Source organism: Dipodomys merriami, unplaced genomic scaffold, assembly GCF_024711535.1.
Source record: "Dipodomys merriami isolate MVZ:Mamm:240054 unplaced genomic scaffold, mDipMer1.0.p SCAF_6, whole genome shotgun sequence".
Taxonomy (NCBI): Eukaryota; Metazoa; Chordata; class Mammalia; order Rodentia; family Heteromyidae; genus Dipodomys; species Dipodomys merriami.
Genome location: NW_027206179.1, coordinates 4,421,827 through 4,445,804, shown reverse-complemented (window position 1 = coordinate 4,445,804; position 23,978 = coordinate 4,421,827). Strand labels below are relative to the sequence as shown.

The window sequence follows — 23,978 nt, the reverse complement described above, 5'->3', positions numbered from 1 at the left end:
CAGGACGTCTGGAATGTCATTCCTCCCTGAAGTAAATACTAAAATATTTACTTAATATTACAAATATTGAAATTTATCTGAGCATTAGTGTCTCACACCTGTAATACTAGCTACACAGGAGGCTGAGCTATAAGGATCAAAGTTCAAAGCCAGCACAAGCAGGAAGGTCTCTGAGACTTCAATTAAACACCAGGAAACTGGAAGTGGTGCTGTGGTTCAAAGTGGTAGACTGCTCACCTTGAATAATAAAGCTTAGGGACAACACTTAGGCTCTAATTTCAAGCCCCATGATTGCCAAAAAGAAAAAGAAAGATTAAAATTTACTATTTACTATTAAAGTATTTACTATTAATAACCATAAGTAAGCTTTATCATGTAGACAGCAATGTTTACATAGGCATTTTTGGCTCAGTCTTTTCTGTATGATCAACTCCTCATGTGATTATTTCCAACAACATCCAATGTCATGCATTGGATGTTTATTAAAACCCTCTCTAGATCTTTCATCCTCTGTGACATACAGTCTCCCATCTCTTATCTCTTTATAGCAAATCTCTTCAAATAAGACCTTTGTACTTTCAATCATCCATATTTTCCAAATTCAGTGCAAAAAAGGATTTCACTCAATATCTTATCTAGCATTATCAAAATTCTCCTTCAACCATCACCAGCCAATTTTGTACTCTTCAATTGTTATTACTGATTTTCTGAAAATTTTGGGTTTGTGTGTGTGTGTATTTGTGAATGAAAGAGAAAGTATGTGTATTTTAAGAGTATGTTTTAATGGGGCTTGAGCTCAGGACTTAGGTACTGCCTCTTAGCTTTATTGGTCAAGGCTGACACTCTACCAGTAGCCACAGTTTGACTTCTGGTTTTTTGCTTATAAATTAGAAATAAGAGTCTTGGGAATTTTTCTGTCTGTGTTCATTTTGAACTGTAGTCCTCACATCTCAGACTCTTGAGAAGCTGTGATTAGAGGCATGAGCCACCAGTACCCAGAATCTGACACTAGCTCATCAATTTTCACACTAAAAAAAAGAACATTAGTTATATAACTGTAATCCCTCTAAACATAACCTTTATAATAACAATAAAAATAAAAATAAATGAACATTGGAATAATCTGTGAAGTAGAAGACATTAAACATGGATTTCTGCACATAAGTAGCACACAATTTAAATCTAAGCACTTGGAAGGAGGAAGCAGAACAAGATGGAAGTCAAAACTACCCAGGGTACATAGTGAATTCAAGGCCAATGAGATGAAAAGAAACAAAAAAAGAAAAAGAAAAAGAAAACCAAAGAAACATAGGTCCCACGGTTTCCCTATTTGCAATTACTAGTATATGTCTGAGACAAGCAGAAACAGTCAGATAAGTTGATGTTAGGCAAAATGAACTCCAAGATAAGTATTCAAATGTTTTTTTTTCTTTCTTGCAATTGTTTCTAACATATTTATAAGATGATTTCTTTGTTGCTTTGTATGTTCCTCCCCTATGGTATAAGCCCTGTTTTCACTATATTTGATGTTGGTATAATTTGTGTAGTGGAAGGGAAAAACAAATTGTTTAAATGGGGATACAGGTGGACCCATAGCAACAATTAGATGTACAAGACCTTATGTCGAAAAACGAACTTTACAACTTTGGCGATGGGGGGGGGGGTAGGAGTAGGGGCAAGTGGGAAAGGAGGGAGCAGAGGGGGGAGATGGGGAGGGATCCGAAGGGGAAACTAAGGAGGAGGCCACAATGCTTGATAAGAAATGTACTTATTACCTTGCCCATGTAATTGTAACCCCTCTGTAGGGTATTTTCACAATTTAAAAATAAAGCAGAAAGAAAAGAAAAACTGGAAATAGTAACTCAGTGGGCACACATGCTTAACCTGGGCTCTATTCAAGAACCAGAGACTGCACCAAGGCCCAGAGTTTAAGTCCTACAACTGACAAAATTAAAGAAAGAAAGAAAGAAAGAAAGAAAGAAAGAAAGAAAGAAAGAAAGAAAGAAAGAAAGAAAGGAAGGAAGGAAGGAAGGAAGGAAGGAAGGAAGGAAGGAAGGAAGGAAGGAAGGAAGGAAGGAAGGAAGGGGAGAAATAAAGAAAAGAAAAGAAGAAAGAAAAGGAGAAGGAAGGAAGGAAGGAAAAAGAAAGAAAGAATGAAGGAAGGAAGAAAAGAAAGAAAAGGGGAGTTGTAGGTTGGGGTAGTGGGTGAAAATGTTGAAAGGTTGACATTGGTCAAAATGCATTGTATTCATAAACTGCTTTGTTAAATGGCAACTCCTTTGTATTATTAAAGATAATATTAAAAATGAAAAATTAGAGCCTTAAAAAAAAAGAAATAAAATCATCCAGACATCAGTGACTCACACCTATAATAGTAGCTACTCAGGTGGCTGAGATATGAGGATTGGGGTTCAAAGCCAGCCCAGGCAAGAAAGTCCGGGAAACTGGAGAATTAGCCACCAGAAAACTGGAAGTAGCACTGTGGCTCAAATGTCAGAGCACTTGCTTTGAGCTGAGAGACAGCTCCCAGGCCCAGAGTTCAAGCCCCATGACTGATCAAGGAAAAAGAAAAAAGAAAAGAAATAAAATCACAGGTCCATAGTTATTCAACAACATTTAAGGAGAAATAGCCTAATGGTCAGGCAAGCATCATATACAGTGCAGATCAGATGCACACAGTGCAGTTGAGGAGAAGCAATGCACAAACGTAGATGTCCCATGCTTGGCCTGGGGCTCAGGGGATCAACCACACTCTTCTCCTCACTGCTGCCCCCACAGTCTTCAAGGACATGCTCTCCTGAGACTACAATGACAGTGAAATACCTGTTTAATGAGGTGCTTTGGATATTGAGAGACAGGGCTGCAGAGGCTGGAGGAGTTGGTCTATGTCCCTCCCTCCCTCCCTGCACAGCCCTTGCAGAGGCAGGAAACAAAGTCTGAACCCCAGTTAGGCCAGGAGCCTTCCTGAGCAGGACTCTGATGCCTCAGGCACTGTGTTGGTCTTCCCTGAGGGCAGATGGAGCTCCTGTCTTCTACATCTGGATGAGAGGCTGACCTCTTACAATAGTGAAGGCAGCCACGTAAGTGACAGGCTCCTATCAACACCTAGGAAATAGGGGTGGGGGTTAGGAGAATTCCATCAGTGGAAGCAGTGGTCTCACCTACCTCTGTATTTTGTGCTCATGATATGGTTCTGGAACTGTTAACATGAGCTCATTCATCTGAAACTTGACAAGCATTATGATTCAGAGTGTGTCCCGGCTGGAGGAATGTTTTCTTAGAAGATAAATGTGATCAGTCTTGTCTCTTATGTTGTTTGAAGGTGGAGATTACTTCAGAAGAAAGCCTCCATCTTTTTTTTTAATTTGAAATATGTGCAAATTTTATTTCCTTAAATTCTTATTGAAGAGAAATAGAGACATTAAACATAAAACAATTTAGAGAGTTAATTATGATTCATCTTAGTATACAATTTTAGAGCCAAGAAATATTACATATTTAAACATAGAAAAAGTTTTGATATGATAATCAAATCATGTAGTCTTTCACACAAAATAACATTATGTAAATAAATATTTATGATTGCATGTTCACTTGAAGAGAATTCACCGATGCCCAACTCTTTGTTTTACTTCTAAAATCTTCTTATGTATTTATTTATTTTTATTGGTATTGTAGAGTTGATATGCAGAGAGTTTACAGTTACATGAGTCAGGTAATGAGCACAATTCTTTTTGAAACATGTCTCCCCTTTCCTTGTTCTCTTCCAATTTTCCTTCCTATCCCCACCTACAAGATGTACAGTTCATTTTCCACAGAGTGTCTAGTGAGTACCTCAGTTGTATTTGTTCACCCTTGTTTCACCTTTTCTGTTCTCTCCCTTACCCTCCCAAATACAAACATAGGAACAAGACAAAAAGAAAAGAAAAACAACAACAATGGTAGCTTAAAAAACTCTCTTCTCTTTTTAGAGTTCATTTCATAAAATATTATGCTATATGATTATATGTGCATAGCTATTGAACCTTTGTTAGCCACTCTTAGGCATAGCCTCCTTTGGCTTCAGTTTGTGAATGCCAGAATCCTATATAATTTATGAAAATCTCTATCATGTTCTCTATTTTAATCTTTGGTTAGCCCCGTATATATAGTGTGCATGTTCCTTAAAGAAAACAAAAGCTAGAAGCAGAATACACAGAGGAATGGACTGCAAACCTCCATGCATCTGGGATTACAGGTGTGATCCAACATGCTGGATTGTTGGTTGAAATGGATTTCTTACTTTCTCTCTTGGTGAGACTTGGAACCATAATTCTCCTGATTCTGCCTCTCAAGTAGCTGGATTTGCAGGTGTGGACCAAGGGGCCTGACCCTCATTTCATGTTTTTATACCTCAACTTTTCTGTAATTTCCAGAGGGAATATGGAGTTCACAAACCACACAACTGTTGCTGGATTCTTCCTTGTGGGACTCACAGACCATCCAGAACTCCAGCCCCTCATCTTCAGCCTCTTTTTTTCTATCTATTTGGTCACCATTCTGGGCAACCTGCTCATCATTTTGGCTGTCAGCTCTGACCTCCACCTCCATACCCCCATGTACTTCTTCCTCTCCAGTCTCTCTTTCACAGACATCTGTACCAGCACCACCACCATCCCAAAAGTGCTGGTGAACATCCAGGCCCAGGACCACAGCATCTCCTTCGCTGGATGCCTCACCCAGGTCTGCTTTGTCTTGGTTTTTGGTGGTTTAGAAAGTTGTCTCCTTGCAGCAATGGCCTATGACCGTTATGTGGCCATTTGTCACCCCCTGAGGTACACAGCCATCATGCACCCCTGCCTCTGTGTCCTGATGGTTATAATGTCCCTGCTCGTAAGTACCATGAACGCTTTGCTCCACAGTCTCATGCTGCTGACACTGTCCTTCTGCACTTACTTAGAAATCCCCCACTTCTTCTGTGAGCTAGTCCAGGTCATGAAAATGGCCTGTTCAGACATTAACACCAATAACCTTCTCATCTACACAGTGACTACTGTATTTGCTGGTGTTCCTCTCTCTGGGATTATTTTCTCCTACATCCAAATAGTCTCCTCTATTTTGAGGATCCCCACAATGAAGGGAAGATACAAAGCCTTTTCTACCTGTGGGTCTCATCTCTCTGTGGTATCCTTATTCTATGGGACAGCTTTTGGGGTATACATGAGCTCTGAGGTTGCAGGTTCTTCCACTAAAAATGTGGTGGCCTCCATGATGTACATTGTGATCCCTCAAATGCTGAACCCCTTTATCTATAGTTTGAGGAACAGAGAGATGAAGGGAGCCTTAGGGCGTCTCCTCCTTGGGAGGCCTTCGTTGTGACTGGGCTTTAAGAAATAAGATACCAGAAATACCAATACCTGGATAGTATTCTCTACCAACTTTTCTTGCTTTTAACAATTCCTATTCTGCTCCACTCTTTGGGGAGATCAATTTTGTAACGTCATCACACATTGATAGTGATAGCAAAGGCCCCCAAGTTAATTTCATACATGTGTCCATTGTGGACACCAATGTTTGCAGCTTTCCCACATGTAGCATTCACCTTTCTGTTTCTGGCCCATCTCCTCTCACAAGATTTGAAGTTCAAGCCACATTTAATGTCAGAGAATGGAGGAAAGTGGGTGGGGCAGGCAGGATGACAACTCAAGAAGGCAGAGTTCTTGATTACCTGGGATCATCCATTTTATTTCCAAAGCAGTGATGAACTCTTCTTACTATGAAGACTCAACCCTGGCTAGGACTCCATTTGCTGATGCCTCTCTTTCATCATTGGTTCTCATACCATGCTTCTCCTCTCTGTTCATAAATGTAACTATAAAAGCTTGTTTTTCTTACCTCTGGGATCATCTTATGTTTATTCCCATTCATAAAAAAGTGACTATTAATTGGCTCTGCTATAAGTCTCCCATATGTGCATGTTAAGCTGAGTGACATTAGTTCAGGCCTATAATCCTATCTATTCAGGAGGCTGAGATCTGAGGACCAAGTTTTGAAGCCAGCTCAGACAGGAAAGTCAGGGAGATTCTTTTTTTTTTTTTTTTTTTTTTTTTGCGAGTCATGGGGCCTGAACTCTGGGCCTAGGCGCTGTCCCTCAGCTCTTCAGCTCAAGGATAGTGCTCTACCACTTGAGCCACAGCGCCACTTGCAGCTTTTTCTGCTTATGTGGTGCTGAGGAATCGAACCCAGGGCCTCATGCATGCAAGGCAAGCACTCTACCACTGAGCCACTTTCCCAGCTCCATTCAGGGAGATTCTTATCACCAACTAAGTATCCAGCATTTAGCATTGTGCACAAAAATTCAGAGATAGCACCCAGGACGTGCATTCCAGTCCCAGGACTAGTATTAAAAAACAACAAAAATGAGCTTGTTCAGAGGACATCCTCTCAGGGTTTTTGCACTTGGCAATCTAGGCCTTGGGTCTGTATGAGTCTCTCCTTCACCTGTTTAAGATCTTCCATGAAAGACCACCTTCTCAATAAGACTGCCTCTAAGCATTTTATTGAAAATTAGAGTCACGGAGGTGGATTTTAAAGGGTGATCTCTATCCACAGTGGAGTATTATTTACCAATAAATAGGAACAATATTCTCTTATCCACATTGACACAGATGGAAGTGGTACACATGAAGCTAAGTGAATAAATCAGGAACTAAAAGACAGAAATGGCATATTCTCCTTTTTTTGTGGAAGATAAATGATGATCTTGTTGCCTGGGCAATGAATGGAGATGTGGGTGATCAGCAAGATCACAGATCCTACCTGAGAAGAGAAATAACATCTAACAAAACAAAACAAGGAATCCTACATCAAAGTAATCAGAAGGACAAAGATTACATGTGATCCTTCATTTACAGAATGAGGAAAAATCCATTGCATTATTTATTGCTGATATGAATATAAATTATATTCCAATAAAGCTGTTTTAAAAGAAATTATATTCCAATAAAGCTGTTTTAGAAGAAGTTATAATGCTCATGACACTTTAACATTCGTCTCCTTCACTTTTGGAAACTGCAATTAAATATCTTTTGATTACATCATGAATCTTTATATCAACCTATTGCTTACATCATGAATCTTTATATCAACATTGTTATTTCCAGAAGGTCCACAGATTTTTTGATTCTGTTGAATCACAACATAACTATTGGACAATAGGGTTTGGTTCTCTGTGCTTTGATTTCTGACATTTCAGTTCTCTAGGTTCAGTCAGATTTTAATGAGAAATTTCATAAATTTCATCTTATCCTATAATGCTATAAAAGTTATTTTTTATTATAGATCACTAGTGATCATTTCATAAGGTGTTTGTCATGCTTTCACAGAGTCCTTTGATTAAGGGTATATCTGGTAACTATCCCTAATACTCTGTAACTAAGAGAATGGAGCTTTATTAATGGGACACACTAGAGGATAAGGAATATTTCCACCCATCATCAAACAATGACAAATGTTTGTGAGCATGTGGACAAAGGGCAGCTCTACTACAATGTTGGTAAGAATGTAAGCTTGTTCTACCACTCTGGAAAACAGTATTGCGGTTCCTCAAAAAACTAAAATGGGTCAACCTGTATCCCTATTTAAACAATTTGTTTTCTCCCTTCCCCCTCCACAAATTATACCAACATCAGATACAGTGAAAACAGAGGTTATACCATGGGGGAGGGACATGCAAAGCATCAATAAATCACATGGTACCTTATAAATATGTTAGAAACAATAGCAAGAAAGAAATAAAATACTTGTGTCCTTATTTGGGGGTTCATTTTGCTTAACATTATCTTTTTTTATTATATTTTTTATTGTGAAAATACTGTACAGAAGGGTTACAATTACATGGGCAAGATAGTGAGTACATTTCTTATCAAGCATTGTAGCCTCCTCCTTTGTTTACCCTTCCCATCACTTCCCAGCCTCCCCCCACAATCCTTCCCCCCCCACCAAAGTTGTAAAGTTCGTTTTCGACATGAGAACTTGTACTTATCATTGTTGCAACGGGTCCACTTGTATCCTTATTTAAACGACTTGTTTTTCCCCTTCCCCTCCACCAATTATACTGACATCAAATACAGTGAAAGCAGGGGTTATACTGTGGGGGAGGGACATACAAAGCAAGAAAGAAATAATCTTATAATTGCGTTAGAAACAAATGCATGAAAGAAAAAAACATTTAAATGCATATCTTAGGGTTCATTTTCCTAACATCACCTTATCTGACCTTTTCTGCTTGACTCATACATATACTAGATTTTGCAAATAAGGGAAATCATGGGACCTATGTTTCTTTGGGCTTGGCTTACTTCACTTAATATAATTTTTTACAAGTCTTTCCATTTCCTAACAAATGAGGCAATGTCATTCTTTCTGATGGAGGCATAGAATTCCATTGTGTATATATACAACATTTTCTTGATCCATTCATCTACTGAGGGGCATGTGGGTTGGTTCCATATCTTAGCTATAGTAAATAATGCTGCAATAAACATAGTTGTGCTGGTAGGGTTAGTGTGGTCTTGTTTGTAAACATTTGGGTAAATGCCCAAAAGTGGGATTGCTGTGTCATAGGGGAGCTCTATGGGGAGTCTTTTGAGGAACCTCCATACTACTTTCCAAAGTGGTTGAACAAGTTTTCACTCCCACCAACAATGAAGTAAGGTTCCCTTCTGTCCACATCCCCTCCAGCATCTGCTGTTATTAGAGTTCTTGATTTTTGCCATTCTAACTGGAGTGAGGTGGTATCTCAATGTTGTTTTGATTTGCATTTCTTTTATGGCTAGGGAGGTTGAGCATTTCTTCATGTGTCTATTGGTCATCCTTCTTTCTTCTTCAAAGAACGCTTAACATCATCTTATCTGACCTTTTCTGCTTGTCTCAGACATATACTAGCTATTGCAAATAAGGGAAACCATGGTGCCTATGTTTCTTTGGGCCTGGATTACTTCACTTAATATAATTTTCTCCAAGTCTTTCCATTTCCTAACAAATGGAGCAATGCTATTCTTTCTGATGGAGTTATAGAATTCCATCGTGTATATATACCACATTTTGTTGATCCATTCACCTACTGATGGGCATTTGGGTTGGTTTCATCTCTTTGCTATGGTAAATAATGCTGCAATAAACATAGTTGTGCTGGTAGCTTTAGTATGATCTTCTTTGTGAACATTTGGGCAAATGCCCAACAGTGGGATTGCTGGGTCATAAGGGAACTCTTTTTTTTTTTTTATTGTCAGTCGTGGAGCTTGAACTCTGGGCCTGGGCACTGTCCCTCAGCTCTTCAGCTCAAGGTGAGCACTCTACCGCTTGAGCCACAGCGCCATTTCTGATTTTCTACTGGTTTATTGGAGATAAGAGTCTCACGGACTTTCTTGCCCAGAATGGCTTTGAACCATGATCCTCAGATCCCAGCATCCTGAGTAGCTAGGATTACAGGCATGAGCCTCTGGTGCCCGGCATCATGAGGGAGCTCTATGTAGAGTCTTTTGAGGAACCTCCATACTACTTTCCAAAGTGGTTGAACAAGTTTACACTTCCACCAACAATGCAGTAGGGTTCCCTTCTGTCCACATCCCCTCCAGTATCTGTTGTTGTTAGAGTTTTGATTATAGCCATTCTAACTGGGGTGAGGTGGTATCTTAATGTTGCTTTGATTTTCATTTCTTTTATGGCTACAGAGGTTGAGCATTTCTTCATGTGTCTATTGGCCATCTTTCTTTCCTCTTCAGAGAAGATTCTCTTTAAGTCATTAGCCCATTTATTAATCAGGCAGTTGTTTCTTTGAGGTTTTGTTGTTGGAGGATTTAAGTTTTTGAGTTCCAGGTAAATTTTAGATATTAGACCCTTGTCTGTTTTATGGCTGGTGAAGATTTTCTCTCAATCTGTTGTCTTTCTATTGATCTTGCTTGCTATGTCCTTTGCCATGCAGAAGCTCTACAACTTCATGCAACTCCATTTGGCCAACCTTTCTTTGATTTGTTGTGTTTCTGGGTCTCTATTAAGAAAGTTTCTGCCTGTGCCAAGGAGACCTAGGGTTTCTCCTATTCTGTCCTGTAATGTTTTCAGGGTGTATGCTTTGACTCTGAGGTCTTTGATCCATTTGGAGTTGATTCTGGTGCAGGGTGATATATAAGGATCTAGCTTTAGTTTTCTACAAGTGATTAACCAATTTTGCCAGCACCATTTACTGAAGAGGCTGTCTTTCTTCTATTCTATTTTTAAGCTCCCTTTCTTGGTTTTCAGTTCTCTTCCATTGGTCTTAAGGCCTCTTCTTGAGCCAGTCCCAAGCTGTTTTGATATTCCTCTAGCATTGTTCTTTTTGTTAAGGATTGTTTTTTCTATTCAAGGTCTTTTATTGCTCCAAATGAATTTTTGGACTGCCTCTTCTATTTCCTTGAAGAATGAGGTTGGAATACTGATAAGTATTGCATTGAATATGTAGATAGCCTTGGAGAGTATTGCCATTTTACGATGTTGATCCTTCTAATCCAGGAGCATGGGAGGTTTTTCCATTTTCTAAGTTCTGTTTTGATTTCCTTTATCAGGTTTTTTAAGTTTTCATCATTCAAAATAAATCTTTTTAAACTGAAAAAAAAATGTGTGTTAGGTGCCAGAATTCACAGCTATAATCCTAATTAATCAGGAGGCTGAGATCTGAGGGTACCAGTTCAAAGTCAGCCTGGGCAGGAAAGTCAATGAGACCCCCCCCATCTCCAATTAATCAACAAAAAGACTGGAAGTGGAGCTCTGACTCAAGAGCATTAGTCTTGAACAAAAAACTCAGGGACAGCATTCATGCACTGAATTCCAGCTAGAGGACACCACAAAACATTAGTGTCTGAATTTCATAAAATCCCTGCAGCCTAGATATCAGAAAAGGACAATTTGTTGTTCTCCTGAGGTAAAGAGGGCCAGATCCTTTCTAGCAATTAATTTTCTCCTTTTCCTGCACCATTGAGATTAGCGAGTCCTTAGCAATTAGGATCCATGGAACCAACTTGACTAATGATTCGCTCAGAGAATTGATTGACCTTTCAGGTGAGCTAGTTATAAGAACCCCCTCTGCATCCCTGCCTTACAACTGGCTTTTTGTAGCCCCATGGTCTTTGTGGAAGTGTGTCCTTCTGCCTGGCTTATCAGAAGAACCAGAAGACTCCCATGTGGTCATGTCTTCCTGTCAGCCCTTAGCACTGAGCTGAGTATCTTATTCAAAGCAGGGAAGAAAACAACCAAGTATCCTTTGGTCTCCTCCCAGCAAAGACCCAGTGCAGGCCAGTAAGTGCTACTGGACTCCTGGATGGAGGAAGGGTGGAAGTGACCTGGCTTTTTTGCATGCTGAGAATGTAACTGGGGTAGCTGGATGGGAGGTTACCAGGAGGCAGAGTTTACCTCACAGCACTATATATATTATATTCTGACTTATAGTAATGGTAGGTGGACCACAATTACTGTTCTTTTTGTTTCCTAAAGTTGTTCCAAGTCAACGAATCTCTCCCACCAGAGCAGGATGCAGAAACGCTATCATGTCCCCACCCCCAAAAAATCATCATCATAATGATAACTTAACCATGAGGTAATAAACCTTTATCTAGGCCTTCCAATACTAGGACTTTCAGCTCACTTTCTTCATGAAGCAGCCAATTAAAAAAAAATCTGTATCACCAAACATTCTTTCCATGATAAGGAATAGAAAAACACATACTTTATCCTCATGAAACATTTTAGGATAAGCAAATCAAATTGTGTGTGTGTGTGTGTGTGTGTGTGTGTGTGTGTGTGTGTGTGTGTGTGTGTGTGTGTGTGTGTGTGTGTGTGCTGAACCTGTAGCTTGAACTTAAGGTCTAGGTGCTTTCCCTAAAAAATTCTTATCATTAAGGTTATGTAGTTAGGTAGCTGTAAAAGGTAAAGTCAGGTATAGGGTACATTTCTTTTGGACAGTGTCATCCCTTTCCCTCATCCCTGAGCTTTTTCACTCAAGGTTGACACCCTACCACATGAGCCACAACCTTGCTTCCTACTCTTTGCTGGCTAATTTAAGATAAGAGTCTCATGGACTTTCCTGTCTAGGATGGCTTTAAACTTTGGTCCTCATATTAGCCTCTAAAGAGAGTGGGATTATAGGTACGAGCCATTGGTGACAATCTGATAATTGAATTTTTATGCAATTTTTATTCTTCTTCTGATAGTAGATGCAATCAGATTTGAATCTAGATATCAGGACTCCCTCAATAAGCACCCCCCCACACAACATACACACATACATAAGGTTCCTGTCTCTTTCCTACCAACCCAATGTGATATTTCTGTTCCTGTTGCCTTAGGCAACACTGATCTCAGTTCCTGTTGCCCTGGGCAACAGTGATTTCTGTGTCTTTCCCTTTGGGTATTTCCTATACCACAGAGGAGATCTACGGGTGTCCTTGCTGTAGTATCTTCAGGAAGCAAGGCTGGTATTACAGGTAGCCACAGAAAGTGTTGGTACTGGAGAGTTCTGAGCACTTCTTTCTCCTCCCTTTGCTCCTAATTTTGCCTCTGTGGCTCACAGCCATTTTCATCCTGTGATTTCATCCCTGTGCTCATCTCTGAGGGATCTCTGCTGGGTGTTACTCTGAGTCTGATAACAGAAACAAATTAAAATAGAGAGAGAAATTGTTACATATATATTATAATGAAATATATATTACTACATATATTATCATATAATATTATATATGTAGTCCTCTGCTTTTAAACTTTCAAGTTTAAAACAAGTCCCTTGGTTGGGCCTCAAAGGCCCATAATTTCATTTTGAATGCTTCTGTGATCTGTGTCACCTGTGGGTCTCTGGACAAGTTCTTTGTGATGTCATCTGAGTTGTCTCTGCTCATTCCAGCTGCACTGAGATTCAACAGAAAAAAATTAAGACACTGCATGTGACTAAATGTGGTGAGAGATTCAGAGAATTTGGCAATATAAATTTTAGACCTTATTACTTATATACTAGCAAGATAAAGTCACATCCTTTGACTAGTATCTTCTGTCATCTGCATGCTAAGGTTCCCACAGGTTGCTGAGAGCTTCATTTTTATTATTTTATTGTGATTATTATTGCTGTTATTTTGTTATTCTTTCATCTAGCTATTTTAATTTTTTAAGTTGTTTTGAATGTCAAAGATAGGAGATTATATAAAATGGCAGAGGCAGTCCATGGGTAAACAACATTCCTGTCAGTATCCTGCCATCTTCTTAGTATGTATTTGCCCTAGGTTATATGGGATAATGGGAGCTAGGGGTGGAAAAGCATGTATAGAAAAAATAGTCCCAAGTCACAGGTGCTGTTCAGATGTGGCCAGAGGTGCCATCAGGTGGTTTGACAGTACTATTTTCTCGGGACTGGTCTTCTGGAGGTTTTGTTACAATAGAGATCATTGAGGATGGAGTGCTGTTGGTTCACCCCTGTATCTCAGCTACTCAGGTGGCTGAGATCTGAGGATCATGGTGCAAAGCCAATTCAGACAGGAAAGTCTGTGAAACTCTTTGCTCCAGTTATCTGCCAAAAAGCCAGAATTGGAGATGTGCCTTAGTGGTAGAGTGCCAGTCTTGAGCATTAAAAGATCACATATAGGGCTTAGGCCCTGAGTTCAAGTTCCAGAACTGGCACAAAAAATTGCTTTTAAAGTTCCATACTTTACTTTTTGGAAGTGGGCATAAGTGACTCATTTGGATTCTTATAATTTCTCCTTTCAAATAGTTTTTCTCCTTTGAATATTTGTTTGTTCTAAATCGTGTCTGAACCTTTGGTTTTGCTGGAAATTTTTTAAAGGTTATCTCCCCTATAGGACATCCTTTTCCCCAAAGATTGCTCTATTTATTTTTCATTTTCCAGATGCTCTGGTCTTGACCCACTTCAGAAGGGAATAGATAAGTCAGGTGGGTGTCAGTATAAATAGTCCTTTCGTCTCATTGTTTGTGTGTGTGTGTGTGTGTGTGTGTGTGTGTGTGTGTGTATGTGTGTGTGCATATGTGTGTGTGTGAGTGAGTGTGAGCATGTGCTCTGGTATTAAGGCATGAACTCAGTGCACAGAATCTGATTATTTTTTTGCTCAAAGCTGATGCTCTACCATTTGAGCTAAGCTTCAAGATTTCCTTCCTTCCTTCCTTCCTTTCTTTCTTCCTTCCTTCCTTCCTTCCATCCATCCATCCTTCTCTTCCTCTCTCACTTCCTCTATCACTTTATTTCTCTTTCTCACTCTCTTTCTCTCTCTTTTTTATTTCTTCTTCCTTTATCTCTCTCTCTCTTTTTTGCTCATTGAAGACAAGAGTCTCACAGTCTTTCCTCCCTAGGCTGACTTCAAATCAACATCTCAACCTGAGTAGCTAGGATTACAGGTGTGAGCCAACACCAGCATCTAGCTCTGCAAAAATATTTCTTATTCCATGGATCCATTCCCATTGTAGAGACGGGACATTTTCCTGTGTTCTCTACACTGACGGTCTCGAAATGTTCTTTGGCCTAAAGTCTGTAAATGGAATGACATAAAAACAATTACATGGAGTAGAAATTGAACAAAGAGAAGATGTAAGAGTCAGAATGGAGAAATATTGGAAGATGCAAGGCCCTTGTTCAAGTCTGCTTTGCAACAATAGAATGAGGTCCCACATTCAGGCAAACTTTATACTTAGTTTATTTATTTTACTCTCATTCTGGTGTCTAGAAATCCTAGGTGTATAGTAGTAAACCTCGGTAAATATCTATGCAGGAGAAAACATCGCATGCTGGCCAGGAAAATAGAGAGGCTGAGGAATCACAGTCCTTTCTAACGCATTACCTCACCTCCATCCACTTTCATTGTCTCCTTCCTCCCTAACTCCCTGCCTTCCCTTCCTTCTTTCCTCCTCTTTCTCCTTTCTTCCATTTCCTTTTCCTTCCTGTCTCTGTCCTTCCATCCTTATGTTCTCTATCTCCCTCTTCCCTTCTTTCCCTGGCTCCTTTCCTCCCCTTTTTCTTTTTATCCTTCCACCCTTCCTTCCTTTCTTCCTTCCTTTGTTCTTCCCTCTTCCTTTCCCTTTTCTTTCCTTTCTTCCTCATTTCCAACCTTTCTTCTCTTCATTCCTTTCTTCCTCCCTTCCTCCTTTTCTCCCTCCCTTCTTCCTTCCCTTCTTCTTTTCCTTCCTTCCATGTAATAGTCGAGGTTTGCCCCAGGGCCTCAGTCATGCTGGACAAGCTGTGGAGCACTGAGCTACACATTCATTTCCAAAAGAATCCATAAAACTCATCCCACACATGCAGTTTCCTCCTTCACATGAACTTCTGGAAGAAATAATAAACATCTTACCCAAATCATTTCAATGATCAAGTCTGAGTAGATTTATTTTTAGTTGTATAAAGGCAAATTACAAATAATTTGCTGGTGTCACAGATACCACTTTATTTATTCCAATAATCTGTCCTTTTTTTTAAAGGTGTTCTAGCAACATGGAGTCACAGAACTTAACAAGGGTCTTGGAATTTCATCTCCTGGGGCTCACTGATGATTCAGCAACACAGCTCATCCTCTTGAAAATATTCTTGACCATGTACCTGATTACCATGCTTGGAAATCTGCTCATCATCCTGGCTGTCACCTCTGACACCCACCTCCACACCCCCATGTACTTCTTCCTCTCCATCCTCTCCTTGGCTGACATTGGATTCAGCAGCAGCACTGTCCCTAAGATGCTGGCAAACCTCCAGACTCACAGCAAATCCATCAGCTATACTGGCTGCCTAATGCAAGTGGCCTTTTTTTTCTTTTTTGGTGGTTTGGACAGTCAATTACTGGCAGTAATGGCTTATGACCGATTTGTAGCAATCTGTCACCCTCTGCATTACCCAATCATCATGCATTCCAGGCTATGTGGCCTGTTGGTTCTGCTGGCATTGTCCATTGCTCTGTTAGACTCACTGGCTCACTGCTTGATGGTGTCACAATTTAACTTTTGTATGGATGTAGAAATCCCCAATTTCTTCTGTGACCTTCCTCAACTCCTTAAGCTTGCCTGTGATTATGTGTCTAACAGTAAACTACTCCTTTACCTCTTTGCTTCAGTTTTTGGTGGTCTTCCACTCTCGGGGATCATTTATTCTTATGCTCACGTTATTTCCTCCATTCGGAGAGTCCCATCAGCCAGTGGGAAATACAAAGCCTTCTCCACCTGTGGCTCTCACCTGTCTATCGTGAGCTTATTTTATGGGACAGCCCTGGGTGCGTATTGCAGTTCTGCTGTCTTTCATGCCCCTAAGATGCTGATGGTGGCCTCTGTGATGTACACCATGGTCACCCCCATGCTGAACCCCTTCATCTACAGTTTGAGGAACAGGGACATCAAGAGAGCTCTTTGGTTCCTGGCCTGCAAAGCAGCCCGCTGTCCATAGTAAGATCTATAGGTTCAAAACAAACAGCAAAAACAGATGTCTGAATTTAGAAAACATCTTTGACCTTTGTGTGCTTGACTTACAATGTGATTCTGTTCTGCAAACTCATGTTATGGTTGAGAATATACTAAGTACACTTAGCAGTCAGGTGCTGTGGCACACACCTGCAATCCAAGCTACTCAGAAAACTGAGATCTAAGAATCATAGTTTGCAGCCAGCCCAGAAAAGAAAGTCTGTGAATTATTATCTCTAATTACTCACAAAAAAGCCACCAGAAGTGCAGCTGTGGCATAAGTAGTAGAGTGCCAACATTGAGCAAAATACATCAGGAACAGCACCCAGTCACTGAGTTCAAGCCTCAGTACTAGCACACAAACACATTCACAAAAAGGGCATTTAGCAAATGGAGCCTTGTTCTTTGAAGGTATCATTTGAGTAACTATGTCCTAGAAAAGGGCTTTAGTTATATATGGAAAAGGTACCAAAATCAAGATCGCTGTCTCCTCAAAAGTGTATCATGATGAAAGCAGATCATAGAAACATATTTCTGTAACAATGAAGAACTGATTTGTTACTATTTATAATCTGATTTATGCATACAGACATGGTGATCTTCTTTTTCCATATCTTTTTGGTGGTCATTTATTGTATATTTGAATGTCCTCATGTGACATACATCTGTTCAGTTCTATTACCCATTTATTGACTATGTAATTTGCTCTTTGTTTAATTTGTTTTCAGTTAAACATTTGCTCAGTAAATTCAGGCAAAAGTTATGTCTGACTCTGCTAGCTGTCTTCTACTGTGTTATTATCATGATCATAATAATTATTATTATAATTTTTCTGTGCAGCATCTTTATAAGTTGATGTGGTCTCATTTGTCAGTTCTTGTTATTATTTTCCACATAACTGTGCCTTTTAGTTCAGGAATTAACTACCTGGGTCAATATTTTTTTTGGGGGGGTCCGGTCGTGGGGCCTGAACTCTGGGCCTGGGTGCTGTCCCTCAGCTCTTCAGCTCAAGGCTAGCACTCTACCACTTGAGCCACAGCACCACTTCTGGCTTTTTTTTTGCTTATGTGTTGCTGAGGAATCGAACCCAGAGCCTCATGCATGCAAGGCAAGCGCTCTACCACTGAGCCACCTTCCCAGCCCATGTGTCAATATTTTTAAGTGTTTATTTCTTGTTTTTTTTTGTTCTAAATAGTTCTAAAGTTTCAGACCTTTAATCAATATATTTCACCCTCTTGGATTTGATTTAATTATGATGATATATAAGCATCTGCTTTTAAAAATGCATGTTTTCCCTTATATGTGGATTCAAGATTTAGCTTATGAATGTATAGTAAACATATTGGGTGGTATGCAAATGTCTTAGCTGAACTAAAGTAGATTCAAGGTTGATCTCAAATAGTGTGATTCCTTAGAAAGATAAAATCAAAGTTCAGCACAATAAAACACCAGGAAGCACGTACTAGAAATGGATGGGGTGGGGTCAAGGGGAAAGCAGTTGATGAATGAAGAGGAAAAGAGGAAAAGATATGCCGACAAGAATCCAAAGTATATCCTACAAAATTAAGAAGAATGAGTGGAGGTAGAGGAGGATGGGTGGGAATGTTAAAGGGTGACATTGATCAAGATACATTACATTCATAAACTGCTAAATGGCAACTCTTTCTACAAGAACTTAAAGACTTATAAAGCAAAGCAAAGAAAGCAGAAAAAAGAACCTGCTTTTAGTCTTTTACATGTAAATATCTGCTTTTCCCAAAATCCTATGTTAAAAACTCTGTCTTCTCTACAATAATACTTTTGCCAAGAAACACATGAGGATAACCAGTATTGTTTATTTCTGCGACATCTCTTACATCCAAATAGAATGCTTGTTATTTGAAATATTGCTTCCTTTTGAATCATGGAGCTTATACTTGCTAGAAAAGCATTACAACACTGAGCTAAGTCCTTAGCCCATTTGGTTCACATATTCCCTCTTAATAGGTGTTTCCAAATAAATAATTGCATGCTGTATAAACACACATGGACTTGGAAGATAAAGGAGAATCTAGAGTGCCACAGGAGATTTCCCTCTCCAACACAGAGCCAACAAGAAAAAGATTTGAAGTTCTCCTTAGAATTATCCATTGCAAAGGAGAAAAAAAAATGGAACTTGTAGTTGATTCACAATATAGAACAAACTGTGTACATTCCATGTCTGAATTAATAGGTTGGGAAATATCTGAGTTAAAATGTACAGAGATAGCCAAGTAAGGTGGCTCAGGCCTGTAATCCCAGCGACTCAGGCAGCTGAAATCTGAGGATTACAGTTCAAAGCCAGCCAAGGTAAGAAAGTCGGTAAGGCTCTCAGCTCTAGTTAGCCAACAAAACGACGGAAGTGAAGCTGGGGCTCAAGTGGTAGAACAATGGCCTTCAGAAAAATGTTCAGGGACAGTGCCTCGGCTCTGAGTTCAAGCCACATGACCTTCTTCTGAAAATAAAATAAAACAATAAAATGTACAATGACAATACTCAATGAGTACACATATGGAAGTAGAACTCAGGGAGGATAAATGGCATTCAGATAGATGCAGGGAAGAAAGTTGAAAGGGATGACAATGTACAGGATGGATTGTACTCATAATCTAATTTGTTTAATTGAAACCCCTTTGTACAACTACTTAAAGTACAAATGTTAAAAAAGCATAGTTTTTATAGCTGTCATGTAGAATTGAAAACCCTTTGTACAACTGTTGACAGATAATAAAAGGATAAAAATTTTATTTCAAATAGTAACATTTTCAATTGAAAAAAAACATTAGTGCCTGGTGCCAGTGGCTCACACTTATAATCTTAGTTTCTCAGGAGGCTGAGGGCTGAGGATCACAGTTCAAAAGCCAGCACAGACAGGAAAGGCTGTAAGGCCCTTATCTCCAATTAATCACCAAAAACAAACCTGAAAGTAGAGTTCTGACTCAAGTGGTAGAGCACAAGCCTTGAGCAAAAAAGTCCAAGGACAGCACCCAGGACCTGAGTTCAATCTCTAGGACACCACACTCAAAAAATTATTGTCTGAATTTCATAAAAATCCCTGCAACTTAGAAATCATAATAAGTCAATTCAGCTTCCTCCTGAGGTAAAGCAATTAATTTTCCTTGCAATTAATTTTCTCCCTTTCATTCTCCATTGGGATTAGCAAGTCCTTAGTAATTAGAATCCATGGACCAACTTGACTAATGATCAGCTCTGAGCATTGACCCTCCAGGTGAGCCGGTTATAAGAACCCATTCTGTATCACTGCCCTCAGCTATCTCCTTGTAGCCCATGGTCTGTGTGGAAGTGTGTCCTTCTGCCAGGCTCATCAAAGAACCAAGGGACTCCTGTGTGGTCATGTCTTTCTGCCAGCCCTTAGCACTATGCTGAGTATCTCATTCAAAGCAGGGAAGAAAACAACCAAGTGTCTTTTGGTTTCCTCCCAGCAAAGACCCAATGCACCCCAGTAAGTGTTACTGGAACCCTGGATGGAGGAGGGACGGCAGTGACCTGGCTTGTTTGCCATGCTGAGAATGTAGCTGGGGTAGCTGGATGGTAGGGTTACCAGGAGGCAGAGTTTATCTCACAGCTTTAGGACATTTACATCCTGACTTACAGTAATGAATTTTGGACTTCAATTACTGTTCTGTTTGCTTTCCATACATGTTCCAAGTAATTGAAGAATCTCTCCCAGTAGGGAATGCAAGAGCTCTGTCATGGCCCAACCCCCCAAATATTTGTGATGATGATGACATTAACCATGGTTAAATAAACCTTTACTTAGGCTTTGTAAGTCCCAACTTCACAGATAACTTTTTCATGTAGCAGGCAACTAAAAAAAAACCCCAAAACAAAGAAATATATCCCTACTTTTTCTCTCTATAATAAACAATAGAAAACTACATATTTTATCATGTTGATACCTTTTAGGATAGGAGAATCAACTATGTGTGTGTGTACATGTATGTGTTTATGCCGGTCTTGGGACTACAACTTAAGTCCTGGGAGCAGTCCTTGAGCTTTTACAAAATGCATTTTTATTTTTATAATTAGGATTTTGTACGGAGGTATTGCAGTTGCATAAATCAGGTAAAGAGTACCTTTCTTTTTGGAAATTGTCACTCCTTCCCTCATCCTTGAAACTTTTCCATGAAAGGTCTTGTACTCTAGCACTTGAGCCAAATCCAGCTCTTTGCTGGATAGTTGGAGATAAGGATCTCAGGGAGCTTCCTGCCTGGGTTGGTTTGAACCATGATCTTCAGATCAGCCTCCTTAGTAGCTAGGGTCACCTGTGAGTTGCCAATAGCCAGCCAAAAACTGAATTTTTAATGTAATTTTTTTTCTGATATTGAATAGGAGCAGTCATGTGTGAATGTAGACAGCAAAACCAAATCCCTCTTTCCTAACAATACAATGTAATATTTCTGTTCCTGTTGTCCTGGACAATGCTGATCTTTGTGTCATTTCCTTTGGGTGTTTCCTATAACTCAGATATCTGTAGGTGTCCTCACTATAGCAGCTGCAGGAAGCATGGCTGTTGTTACAGGTGGAGCCACACAAAGTGTTAGCACTGGGATTTTTGGCTCTGCTGCTTACAGTCTTCTTCACCCTGTGATTTCATCCCAGGACCCATCTCTGAGGGATCTCTATTGGGTGTTACTCTGGATTAGATAACAGGGAAGAATTAACAATTTACATATATATATACATGTATATGATATATAACCAAAATATTTACATATATTATATTATATAATATGAAATATATGTATATAATTAATATTATATATCTGTATATTTATATATACACCATATAATATATTGGTAAATACAACAGAGAACATATAAATAGTTTGATATATATGATTTTATATATATATATATATATACCTTAGAAAATTTGAATACAAACTCTAGCCCCCTGCTTTTAAACTTCTGAAATTTAGTGGCCTGTTGAGCAAGTCCCTTGGTTGGACCTCAAACACCCACAATTCTATTTTGAATGTTTGTGTCACCTGTGGGTAACCTTCATGTTCTCATCTGAGTTGTCTCTTCTCATTCTAACCACACTGAGCTCCAACTGAAAGACTCATGATACTGCATGCAACTAAACAAGGCTGATTCAGATCACTGGGCATGTAAATTTTAGACATTGTTGTTATTAATATACCGCAAGGATATTTGTTGTATTTGTTCACCCTTCATTGCAACTTTTCTATACACCCCTTACCTTCCCAAATACAAACAAACTTAAAAGACAAAAGGAAAAGAAAAAACACAGCAACAACAGCAACTAAAATTTTTTCCCATTTCCTTTCTTGGAGTTCATTTCACAATATTATTTAACATGCTCATATACTCATATATGTGTATATAAATAAACAAGTAAACAGGACAAAGGACGAACAAATACCACAATGATACTCACTCGACACTATGTTGGAGATGAACCATACAACTAAGGGGTGGTGGGGAGAAGAGTAGGAAAGGGTAAGAGAAAAAATGAGGGAGGGGGTAACTGTTAAAAAGAAAGTTACATATGTAATTGTAACCCCCATTTATCACCTTTACAATAAAATAAATATATTAAACACACAGATCAATATATATATATACACATATATACTATATATACACTATATGATATATAATATAAAATATGTAATATATAAATAATCTAGCACTACATATTTATATATATATATATATATATATACTATTCATATACACACAGATACACACACTGGAACATGCTAAATTAGGTAGTACTCTAGACATTAATTGAACAGATTATTTTGATTTACACGAATGCAAATTATAGATAATTAGCTGGTGGCATGTATACTACTTTATTTATTCCAATAATATATCCTTTTTTTCAAAAGGTGTCCTAGCTACATGGAGCCACAGAACTTAACAAGCGTCTTGGAATTTCTCCTCCTGGGACTGACAGATGATCTAGACCTGCAGCTTGTCCTCTTTGGGCTGTTTCTGAACATGTACCTGATCACCGTGCTCGGAAATCTGCTTATCATCCTGGCCGTCAGCTCTGACCCCCATCTTCACACCCTCATGTACTTCTTCCTCTCCATCCTTTCTTTGGCTGACATTGGATTCATTTCCACCACCATCCCCAAGATGCTAGGGAACCTCCAGACTCATAGCAAATCCATCAGCTATGCAGGCTGCCTAATGCAAGTGGCCTTTTTTGTATTGTTCTGTTGCTTGGACAGTATGCTCTTGGCAGTGATGGCTTATGATCGCTTGGTGGCCATCTGTCACCCTCTCCACTACTCAATCATCATGAGTCCCCGCCTCTGTGGTATGTTGGTCCTTCTGTCATTGGTCCTCAGCCTTTTGGACTCCCTGCCACACTACTTGATGGTGTCACAATTTAACTTCTGTACAGATGTAAAAATTCCCAATTTCTTCTGTGAGCCTCCTCAGCTCTTTAAGCTTGCCTGTGATCATACTTCCACCAAAAATATATTCATCTTTCTCTTTGCTGCAGTCTTTGGTGGGCTTCCGGTCTCCGGGATACTGTACTCTTATGCTCGCATTGTTTCCTCTATTCTTGGAATCCCATCAGCCAGTGGGAAATACAAAGCCTTCTCCACCTGTGGCTCTCACCTCTCAGTTGTGTGCTTGTTTTATGGAACAGCCATTGGGGCATATTGCAGTTCAATTATTTCTGATGCCAACAGGAAAGTAATGGTGACCTCGGTGATGTACACCATGGTCACCCCCATGCTGAACCCCTTTGTCTACAGTTTAAGGAACAGGGATATCAAGAGAGCTCTTTGGAGGCTGGTGAGAATGACCCCTAATAACTTCAGTCATGTTGTTTGGGTTCGTGAATCATGAAAATCTTTAAAACCAAGCACTTAGAAATGAAAGCATACTTGTGAATTTCGGTAGTTTTGATGATGATGACGATGACAATGATGATGATGGTTTCATTGTGAACATCACTTCATTTTAGAACTTCTGTAGTTTGGATCTTGAATGCTTCTTGTTGTCTACCAGCTTCTAGACTTGCTCTACAATCTGAAGTGGTGTACAGAGGTGGTAGAAGATTTCAAAAATGGGGCTTGATAAGAGGAAGTTAGCCCACTTATTTATTGGGCAGTTGTTTCTTTGAGCCATAAAAGAAATGGAAATCAAAACCACATTGAGATACCACCTCACCCCAGTTAGAATGGCTATAATCAAGAACTTTAATAACAACAGATGCTGGAGGGGATGTGGACAGAAGGGAACCTTACTGCATTGTTGGTGGGAGTATAAACTTGTTCAACCACTTTGGATAGTAGTATGGAGGTACCTCAGAAGACTCCACATAGAGCTCCCCTATGACCCAGCAATCCCACTTTTGGGCATTTACCCAAATGATCACAAACAAGACCATACTGAAGCTACCAGCACAACTATGTTTATTGCAGCATTATTTACCATAGCTAAGGTATGGAACCAACCCAGAGGCCCCTCAGTAGATGAATAGATCAAGAAAAAGTGGTATA

The 23,978-nt window shown here is 39.4% G+C and overlaps 3 protein-coding genes across 3 annotated transcripts; all 3 read left to right on the top strand.

Moving 5' to 3' along the window:
* The first annotated feature begins 4,422 nt into the window (after positions 1 to 4,422).
* LOC138813679 (olfactory receptor 7G2-like) lies at positions 4,423 to 5,358 on the top strand. Its single transcript, XM_070002067.1, has one exon. It carries the CDS (start codon positions 4,423 to 4,425, stop codon positions 5,356 to 5,358), a length of 936 nt encoding a protein of 311 aa, XP_069858168.1.
* Positions 5,359 to 15,484: 10,126 nt separating this feature from the next.
* On the top strand, positions 15,485 to 16,429 carry LOC138813678 (olfactory receptor 7E178-like). Its single transcript, XM_070002066.1, has one exon. The coding sequence runs from the start codon at positions 15,491 to 15,493 to the stop codon at positions 16,427 to 16,429; it is 939 nt and encodes a 312-aa protein (XP_069858167.1). The 5' UTR covers positions 15,485 to 15,490.
* A 5,903-nt stretch (positions 16,430 to 22,332) lies between these two features.
* On the top strand, positions 22,333 to 23,491 carry LOC138813676 (olfactory receptor 7E24-like). The gene is made up of 2 exons (XM_070002065.1): positions 22,333 to 23,268; positions 23,441 to 23,491. Exons 1-2 carry the CDS (start codon positions 22,357 to 22,359, stop codon positions 23,489 to 23,491), a joined length of 963 nt encoding a protein of 320 aa, XP_069858166.1. The 5' UTR covers positions 22,333 to 22,356.
* Positions 23,492 to 23,978: the final 487 nt, after the last annotated feature.

Coding starts and splice junctions, on each gene's coding strand:
- LOC138813679 (XM_070002067.1), top strand. CDS start 4,423: ATGGAGTTCACAAACCACACAACTGTTGCTGGATTCTTCCTTGTGGGA.
- LOC138813678 (XM_070002066.1), top strand. CDS start 15,491: ATGGAGTCACAGAACTTAACAAGGGTCTTGGAATTTCATCTCCTGGGG.
- LOC138813676 (XM_070002065.1), top strand. CDS start 22,357: ATGGAGCCACAGAACTTAACAAGCGTCTTGGAATTTCTCCTCCTGGGA. Junction 23,269..23,440: donor AGAGAGCTCTTTGGAGGCTG/GTGAGAATGACC, acceptor ACTTCATTTTAG/AACTTCTGTAGTTTGGATCT.